We start from the raw sequence: 9,951 nt of genomic DNA on the forward strand, positions 1-9,951 counted from the left end.
GCAGCCATGAAATTAAAAGACGCTTGCTCCTTGGAAGGAAAGCTATGATAAACCTAGACAGTGTATTAAAAAGCAAAGACATCACTTTGCCAACAAATGTCCATATAGTCAAAGCTATGGTTTTTCCAGTAGTCATGTATGGATGTGAGAGCTGGACCATAGAGAAGGCTGAGCACTGAAGAATTGATGCTTTCAAACTGTGGTGCTGAAGAAGCCTCTTGAGAGTTCCTTGGACTGCAAGGAGATCAAATCAGTCAATACAAAAGAAAATCAACCTTGAATATTCACTGGAAGGACTGATACTGAAGCTGAAGCGCCAATACTTTGGCCACGTGATGTGAAGAGCTGACTTATTGGAAAAGGCTCTGATGCTGGGAAAGATTGAAGGCAAAATGTGAAGGGGTTGGCAGAGGATGAGATGGTTAGATAGAATCACCGAATCAATGGACATGAGTTTGAGCAAACCTGGCATGCTATAGTCCATGGGATTGCAAAGAGTCAGAGATGACTTATGGACTGAACAACAACAAAATCAGTTCTGAAATGAACAGCAGGTGCCCTGTTCATTTAAAACAGAGGGTGTGAACCAGCGTCTAGGAGATGCTGGTATTGTGGTAAAGGAGAATTAATGACAACATAACAGAAAGTGATATGACAAAGTCAGAATGTGTCAGCAGGTGCGCCCTCAAAGGCTTATACCTGGAGTGGCAAACAGAATTATCTAAACTATTTACAAGTTTGGCAGATATCTTCGTGTTGGATTCTGACCTCCTTCAGTAGCCTGGCAGCATAGTGGAGAGGGTTCATTGTGGAAGACTGGGCTTTAGCACCCCCAAATATTAATAAAAGAGAATAAAAGGAACAAGCCATTCAGAGGTAACTGCAGACCTTCATCATATTGTGCGCCAGAGGGGAGCAATATTAATGCTTATTGATGAGAGCTTCGTGTTGCTAACTTGAATGCCTATTTTACAGATAGTACACTTATAGTGTGACATTTACAGTATCTCCTGATGTAATAAGCTTTATGAGTCATGTATTTCTTCCAAGTTCTGTTGGCACAACAAACTTCTGGCTGTATTTGAGAGCAGTGGCCAACTGAAGCAGGCACTGTTGATGCCTAGTATCGCCTAGACTCACCCTGGAGTTCACCTGCAGCTGTGGGTGGTAAGCAGCTTTCGGCATGGTTGCAGCTCCCCACTCTGAATGCTGGCTTCCTCACCTGAGCGCTGTTTGTGAAGCATCAGGGGAATCTGTTGAGGCACGCACAGGAGCAACTCAAAGGATAAGACAGTTAATGCCTCAGAAACAACTCCTGACAATGGCAGAAGGAAGAATGGTGGATGACTGCCCCAGCCTCCCAGCCTGTGCGGGAACAATTCTGAGATGACCTGTACAGTTTTTCAGAGGATAATCAGAACAATTGAGCTCTAATCATGCACTGTGCTAATCTGCTCAATAATGACTCCTTTCTGGACTTCCCATGGTGGCCCAATGGTTGAGACTCTACCAGCCCAGGTAGGGGACATGGGTTTGAACTCTGATGCAGGAAGATTCAATTTGGACAAACACTCCTTGTGAGAAGAGTAGGATCCTCTAAGGAGAGTGTTTTATGTTAACCATTCACCTCAGGAACCATACATTGCACTCTCTGATTCCTTGTCCACATTTCAACACACAGACTTCTAGCTCACATTCAGGAGGCATTTTGACCAGAAGAGAAGACCAGACCTGGTGTTGCTATCCATGAATCTGAATTATGAAGACTCCTGGCCCAAGATGAAATGAAAGCTTTGCTGTGTGCACCCTGCCTGACATTTGCCTTAATTTTCAGGTACGTTTTGTCTCTAGCTGGACCAAGCATTTAGTCCCACTCATAGAGAGGTCCACTGATTGCTTACACCACCTACCTATACCATCTCCCATGGCTCCTAGTTGAGCCTGAAGCAAGCTCCAGTAGCTTAACTGGCCCCATTGGTGTTGCTGTCCATGGTTCTGATAGAACGAATATGCCTCTGCATTGACACCTGTTTTGCTGTCTGTGGTGCTGCCTAATGGTTCTTTTTTATTGCTCAGGAAGATGCTGCACATTTATAGAGCAGATTTTTGAGACACAGACTAAAATTCAACTATAAACATGAGATTTTGGCTCTCATTGATGTGTTATAGGGGCTTCCCAGGTGGTGCTGTCAAATGAAGGAGGCATTAAAAATGCAGGTTCAATCCCTGGGTCAGGAAGATCCCCTGGAGGAGGGCATGGCAACCCACTCCAGCACTGTTGCCTTGGGAACCCCATGGGCAGAGGAGCCTGGAGGGCTACAGTCCATAGGGTTGCAAAGAGGCGGACACAACTGAAGTGATTTTGCACAATGTGTTATAGGATTTAGGACTCTGGCCTCTGTGTCCCTATTCATGCTGAAGAGTCAATATATTCTTGTTGTCCCATATTCTCAGATCAGGTTTTAGGATTTAGCACAGCTGATGGAAAAGAGCAGAGCTAAATAGAGAGAAACGGGGCTGTAGCTTGCAGGCTATTAATCACACCAGGAGAGCCACTATTCCTTTGGTAATCCCTGGCTTGGAATTATACTCTTTTTGACTTCCTATGTCCTTTCTGGCAGAAAGTCCTGTGGATTCTCTCCTCTAAACAGCTCTTAGATTAGGCTGCTTCATCACCTCCACCAACACTTCCATGACAATGATAATCGTCATACTACCATCACCTCCTTCACTCCTCTGCTTCTACTTACCATCACTTCTTGTTAGAATCTTCCCTCTAGGATAAAAATTTCCAAGTGGAGTAACTAAGTGGAAGTATAGGTATATTGTTTAAGGATTTGATAGCTGTACCAAGGAGCATTTCCACCAGCCTCGTAAAAGAGGGCCAGAGCCACTTCCAGGTGGCAAAAGCACTACCAGCAATACAGTTCAATTAAAAATCAACCAAAAGAAATACTGAGTTGGCCACAAAGTTGATTAGGATTTTCCATGTTACTGAAAAACCCAAATGAACTTTTTGGCCAACCCAGTACACTGAGAAACTAAACAGGGAGTTCTCCGGTGATCTAGTGGTTAGGATTCCACACTTTCATTGCAGTGGACTGGATGCAATCCCTGATCAGGAAACTGAGATCCTGCAAGCTGCGTGGTGCAGCCAAAAGATTTTTAAAAATCTTTTTTAAAAAAATGCTAATGCTGGACTTCCCTGGTGACACAGTGGATGGGAATCCGCCTGCCAGTGCAGGGGATTCAGGTTCAATCCCTGATCGGGGAAGGTTCCACATACTTGGGAGCAGCTATCTCATGCGCCACAACTACTGAGGCCGCACTCTTAGAGCAGATCTGCGGTACCTACTGATGCCCCCATATAGAGCTAGTGCTCAGCAACAAGAGAAGCCACTGCTCACCGCAACTAGAGAAAGCCCTCGCAAAGCAGCAAACCAACGAAGACCCAGCACGGCCAAAAATAAAATAAATAATAATTTTAAAAAAGATTTTAAGAAAACTCTAATGCTTATACAGAGCACTTAACATATATCATAGCTGAGGCAAGGGTTTGCGGTGCTTCAAAACAAACCTTTGAGGTAAGTTCTGCTTTACAGATGGAATAATGAGACCCAGGTATGTCAAGACACTAGCTCAAGTTCGGATAAGACGCTCAGAGAAGGTCAGATAAGCTTTCTGAGACTACACAGCAAGCTAGTGGCAGAGCAAGGACCGAAACTGATGTTTGTCTCCCCCTCTCCTGCCAAGGAGATTCTCCCCTTTTCTGCACCCCTGGAGAACTGCCAGGGGTCCCTGAGAAAGTAGAGATGGGGAAGAGCGAAAGGGACGCCTACAAGGGAGCAGGCAGCAGGAGAGGGCTGGGAAGAGGGGCTTCCGGGGCTACTAGGTCGCCATAGCGAATGTGATGCAATGACGCCCATCGCTGCGTCAAAGGGCGGCTCCAGGGATGCAGGCACTGCGGCAGAGCTGGTCCCCACCGCCCGCGCCCACCTAGCCCCTGCAGCCTGCCGCGGCTAAGCCAGCAGGCAATCGCTGCTGCTAACCTTCCTCCGGCATCAGGACCACCACCTGGAACCTCTAGCGACTCCTGAAAACCTCTCTCTGCCACAGGTGACCCCTGACAACCACGCCCAGGTACCGGCAGCCCCTGACGCCCACTGCCAGGTACCAGCCGTCCCTGACAACCGCCGCCAGCCCACCCCCACCGCCACCCGTGTCCCCGTGCGCCCAGGGCGCACCATGAAGTCGGCGGTGGGCTTGCGTCGTGGTGGGTCTGGCGGCCCTGGCGGCCGTGGGGCTGGCGGCTGGGGCGGAGGGCGCGGGGGCGGAGGCGGAGCGGGCAAGGGAGCAGGAGGCGACGGCGGCGGCCCGGGAGGCAAGGGCGGCTTCGGGGCGCGGACGCGCGGCTTCGGTGGCGGCCGCGGCCGGGGACGCGGTGGCGGCGGAGGAGATGGCCGGGGGGATCGCGGAGGCGGAGGGCAGCTGCGCGGTGTGGCCAAGAGCAAGAACCGCCGCAGGAAGAGCGTCTTGACGGTGTCGGTGGAGCCGCACCGGCACGAGGGCGTCTTCATCTACCGCGGGGCGGAAGACGCGCTGGTCACGCTGAATATGGTGCCAGGCCAGTCGGTGTACGGCGAGCGGCGGGTCACGGTGACCGAGGGCGGCGAGAAGCTGGAATACCGCACGTGGAACCCCTTCCGCTCCAAGCTGGCCGCGGCCATCCTGGGCGGGGTCGACCAGATTCACATCAAGCCCAAGTCCAAAGTGCTGTACCTGGGTGCCGCCTCGGGGACCACCGTGTCCCACGTCTCCGACATCATCGGCCCGGACGGCCTGGTCTACGCGGTCGAGTTTTCCCACCGCGCCGGCCGCGATCTGGTCAACGTGGCCAAGAAGCGAACCAACATTATCCCGGTCCTCGAAGATGCGCGGCACCCGCTCAAGTACCGCATGCTCATCGGCATGGTGGACGTGATCTTCGCCGACGTGGCGCAGCCGGACCAGTCCCGCATTGTGGCTCTGAACGCCCACACCTTCCTGCGCAACGGGGGCCACTTCCTCATCTCCATCAAGGCCAATTGCATCGACTCCACCGCGTCTGCCGAGGCGGTGTTTGCCTCTGAGGTGAGGAAGTTACAGCAGGAGAACTTGAAGCCTCAAGAGCAGCTGACCCTGGAGCCCTACGAGAGGGACCACGCTGTGGTGGTCGGGGTCTATCGGCCCCTTCCTAAGAGCGGCAGCAAGTAGCCACCCAGCTCGGGCTGTCCCTGAGATGTGCCCAAGACTGTACTGTGCCTCGTGTTACTGTATGTTTTCTTCGTGCACTGTTTTTCCATTAAATGACATAAAGAAACAGTACCCAGGTGTATCAGTGAGGCCACACTGAGTTATCCCCACATCTCCAAATCCCCCAAACCCCAAAATAGCTAAGACTCCTGGTGAAAGGGGTCCATCAAGGAACAACAGCTTGGCGACTGTACTTACTCCAGCCACTCAAAATCCTGACTGTTCAGGGCCCCTCTTCACATGTACTTCCTCATCACAGGGGCTGGGGAAATGAGCTTATAAAATCCTCTTTGGAAGGTGGGGGCGGGGGAGTTGGTGGGAGCACTTCCTACACATTGACCACATCATGTGACCAAGCCTGACTCCAGGGAGTGGCCCTGGGTATTGGCACTGGGACTAACACACCCCATCTGTCTGACTCCAGAGTTCTAATCATAATAAATAGTCAATACTTCTCTCTTCAGGCTTCCCTGGTGCTCACTGTTAAAGAATCCACCTGCCAATGCAGGAGATGTGAGTTCAATCCCTGAGTCTGGAATATCCCCTGGAGAAGAAAATGGCAGTCCAGTTCAGTATTCTTGCTTGGGAAGTCTCATGGACAGAGGAGCTTGGTAGGCTACAGTCCATGGGGTTACAAAAGAGTCGGATATGACTAAGCAACTAAACAACAACAACTTTCCTCTTCAAATAAGACCTTTTGCATTTGCTGGTATGTGTAATGGGGCTTCTTAGGTGGCTCAGTGGTAAGGAATCTGCCTGCCAATGCAGGAGACCTGGGTTCAATCCCTGGGTTGGGAAGATCCCCTGGAGAATGGAATGGCAACTCACATCAGTATTCTTGCCTGGAAAATTCCATGGACAGAGGAGCCTAGCAGACTACAGTCCATGGGGTGGGAAGGAGTTGGACACAACTGAGTGACTGAGCACACAGTATGTATAGTGAGAACACCAGCCCCAAGATGGCTTTGTTACCATTACCCTTTTACACAAGAGGCAACAGAGCTTCTGAAGGTAAACTGGTTGCTCAAGTTTGCACAGCCAGATGGAACTCAGTTGCTGGTCTTTGGAGCTCTTAATCCATTGTTATTTCTTGTACACCAGTAGGATCTTACCTCTCCCCCACAGGGCCCATGCTAAAGAGACCCCACAAGTCCTAACACAAAGACATGGGTCAGGACTCTCTTGACTTTGTGTTTTTTCTCTCCCTCCTGATGCTACCCTTTACTTTTTTTTGGCCATGCCACGTGGCTTGTGGGAATCTTAGTTCCATGGCTAGGATTGAACCTGGGCCCTCGGCAGTTAGAGTGTGGAGTCCTAACCACTGAACCACCAGGGAATTCCCCCTTTTATCAGATTTCAAAATAGTAATACAGGGTATGGAGGTAGGCTGTGAGTCCACCTAACAAAGTATTCCCAATGCAAGGCATAACACATTCAAAGTGACATCACCAAGGGTCTGAGAAATAACCAGGAAAATGACTCTCAGAAAGTTCCTGTCTCTGAGAGGCATTTCCTGTGGACCCTGAAGTCCAGTACATCAATTCTGGCTCTCCACACCAGCCCAAAGGGAGCAGGAGAGTGAACAATCCCAGGAGAGCTTTGAGTGTTCCAAATCATGCTTTTTAAAGGCCTTTTATTATTTATTCATTCACTCATCCATTCAAGAACTCCCCACTGCCAATTGCCAAGGTCCTGGACATTTCATCCAGGAATGACTGGTCCCTAACACATCATTTGGAAAGTGGATCCACCTTCCTAAAGGTGAGCTCACACAGAGACTATGGGTAGTCTGCGTTTTCTGAGGACATACCTCCTTCACACAGGAAGAAGATAAATCAGATTTTTAAACGGCAGCCACCCCTTCTGCTCCTCCCCTCCACTTCCCTATCTCTCTCTCTCTCTCTCTCTCTCACACACACACACACACACACTACAATGCAGGGGGAAAGCTACTGTTCAGATTTGTTGGCCAGACTGACTCAGGAAGAAGAGGGTGACTAGAGTAAATGTCTGCAGAACCCCAAACCAGGCATTTCCATAAACAATGTGAACTCTTCATTAAAACCTTACAAAGCCAGGATCATTTCTATTTAACAGATGAGGAAACTGCAGTTCAGAGAGATGACATGACTTGCTTAAGATCCTCCAGTAAGACTCATAGCCAGAAACCCAACCCACAGGAGTCTGACTCCAAAATCACTGGTCTTTCCACTGAGGTCTGTGCTGCTTCCTCTACTTTGAAAAGCCCTTTCTGCAATCCTAAGCTAACGGATTCATGGCTGAGATGAAACCTGGAGGCTGAAAAAAACAGAGGGAAAAAAAATAGAGGACTTCCTTGCTGGTCCAGTGGGTTAAGACTCTATGCTTTTGCTACAGGGGGCACAAATTTGATCCTTAGTCAGGGAACCCCACGTGCTGGGTAGAGTGGCCAAAAAAAAGAGAGAGAGAGAGAAAAAACCCTGAGGCTGAGAATGGACTCCCAGGAAACAGGATGATTACTTCCAGAATCTTAAGGGGTCCAGTCCTTCCTCAGAGTCAGCTCAGCCTCAATAAGGAGCTTTTGGAGCCTCTGTACAGGGTGTCTGTCCTTCCAGATTGAGGACAGGGCAGGGAAACCTTGGCCTCTTTCCTTGGTGTGAGCATTTCCACATATACACAGATCATTTATAGTTCATGTGTGAAACTGCTTGATGTGGGACCATCAGTGGAGAAATGGCATTAAAAAAAAAAAAAAACACCTCATAAAGAATGTCCCTGAGTTGCAGATGTGCCTCTGGGGCAATGGGATGAGATGGTAAATCCCAGGAGAAATATGGCAACAAGGACTAAGGGAATGTAAGGAGGGAAGCTGAAACCTGGTTTTGGAGGATAATGGCAGGAAGGAAGTATGGGACTGTAACTCCCATGGGTGGCAAGGTTCAGGGCACAGGTCGCACCTGACCTGCTTGGGTCCCCAGAAGGCATTAAATTTGGGGTGCCTAGGTGTCTTAGACTGTTGAGGCTGTATAACAAAATACCACAGTCTGTGTGGCTTCGATAGACATGTACCTTCTCCCAGTTTCGGAGGCTGGGAAGTCCAGGGTCAAGGTGCCAGCAGGGTTGGTTTCTGGTGAAGCATCTCTCCTTGGCTTGTCAAGGGCTGCTTTCTCCCTGGGTCCCCACATGGTCTTTTCTGTGTGTGCACAAGGGAGATGAGAGAGATAGGGGAGAAGGGAGGGATCTTTGTTCTCTTCCTCTTTGTAGAAGCACTCCAGCCCTGGAAAATTACAGCCCCACTTTTATGACCTCCTGGAACCCTAATTACCTCCATAAAGTCCCCATCTCCAAATACAGTCACATTTGAGGGTTAGGGCTTCACCGTTTTAATTTGGGGAAACACAATTCAGCCCATAACACTAGGGACTGGATGGGAACTTTCTGCTAAAATGCCCATCTTATTGGCTTCTGGGAAATGACTGTGAAAAGCAATGTACAAATGAAGTACCTGCACAGAACGCTGCGCATTATCCCTTCCTCCCATCTTTCCTCCTGTTGTGAGTGTAAGATAACCAAGTTATCATAAACCAGTTAACATAAAGGCTATGGGTTGGAACAGTGCTGGTGGGTGGGTGGGGTGGGAGTGGTGGGGAGGGAAATTAGTTGAGCTTCTAAGAGGGACTGCTTCAAGCTGGAAGCTGGGTAGAATCTGCTGCTGAGTTTCAGAGAATCAGGAGTGACAAGACCCATGGTTGAGCCCAGCCCAGCAGATGCAGTGAGGCTGGAGGCTGATGCTCAAAGACCAGGTGAGATGGACCCTGACTCAATCAGTGTCAGCAGGAACCAGTGGGAAGAACCCACAGACCTCAGCCTTCCACACACCCTCACTATGATGTCCGTCAGCTTCCTCCACCCTGATGCCTCCGGGGATGAGGGGAGGAAGAATGGGGAGGGAGAAGAAAACCTTTGTCCAAAAGGGACTGTTTTAAGCCAGAAGAAACCAGTTTCTTTTCAAGCGGCAGTTTCCCTCCCAGCTGCAAATCCTCCACCAAGCAAGATGCTTTAACCCCATGTGTTCTACTACATTCGTATTTATCAACCACTTACGATGTCTCAGGCATAGAGATAAAGCACTTATTTGATTGCAAAGTGTTGTTTTTAAATTAATCATGAGAACAAACATACCAGAAAATACTGAAATGGAAATGTTCAGATTAATGTTGGCTGTAAAATGAATACTGGTGTCAGAACCACTCGAAACATCTGTGTTGCTGGAGTGAGAGAGCATGTAAGAGCCCCTGACCAGTGACCTGCCCCTTTTTCTTCCCACCTCTGGTTCTGCCCCCACACCCGGAAGGAAGACACATATATACCTGTAAATAGACTCCCAAACCTCAAATCCAAGATTTGATCCTGCCCCTCAAAGAGCCTCCTTTAAGCTCCTTGGGACTGGAGTTGCAAACTGGGAGGATGGTCCCCTCAGGAGGACTGGCCTGGGGAAGATGATAGAAGCAGACTTACCCCTGATGCGTGATCTAGAAGGTGGGGGCGTGGGCTCCTGGGGGCACAGCACTCGGCCACTATGGACTCCTTGCCCTGTGGGCCAAGGTGCAAACAGAGGAAGGCCAGAGTGCAGCCCTCAATATGTGGGGCCCTGGGTTGGGGCCCTGATTGCTCAGATCT

The 9,951-nt window shown here is 49.6% G+C and overlaps 1 protein-coding gene across 1 annotated transcript; it reads left to right on the forward strand.

The window, feature by feature from the left end:
• The first annotated feature begins 4,245 nt into the window (after positions 1-4,245).
• On the forward strand, positions 4,246-5,364 carry FBLL1 (fibrillarin like rRNA 2'-O-methyltransferase 1). Its single transcript, XM_081503789.1, has one exon. The coding sequence runs from the start codon at positions 4,246-4,248 to the stop codon at positions 5,251-5,253; it is 1,008 nt and encodes a 335-aa protein (XP_081359915.1). The 3' UTR covers positions 5,254-5,364.
• Positions 5,365-9,951: the final 4,587 nt, after the last annotated feature.

This window comes from Giraffa tippelskirchi, chromosome 6 (assembly GCF_054371585.1).
Source record: "Giraffa tippelskirchi isolate mGirTip1 chromosome 6, T2T-mGirTip1v1.2.pri, whole genome shotgun sequence".
Classification (NCBI taxonomy): domain Eukaryota; kingdom Metazoa; phylum Chordata; class Mammalia; order Artiodactyla; family Giraffidae; genus Giraffa; species Giraffa tippelskirchi.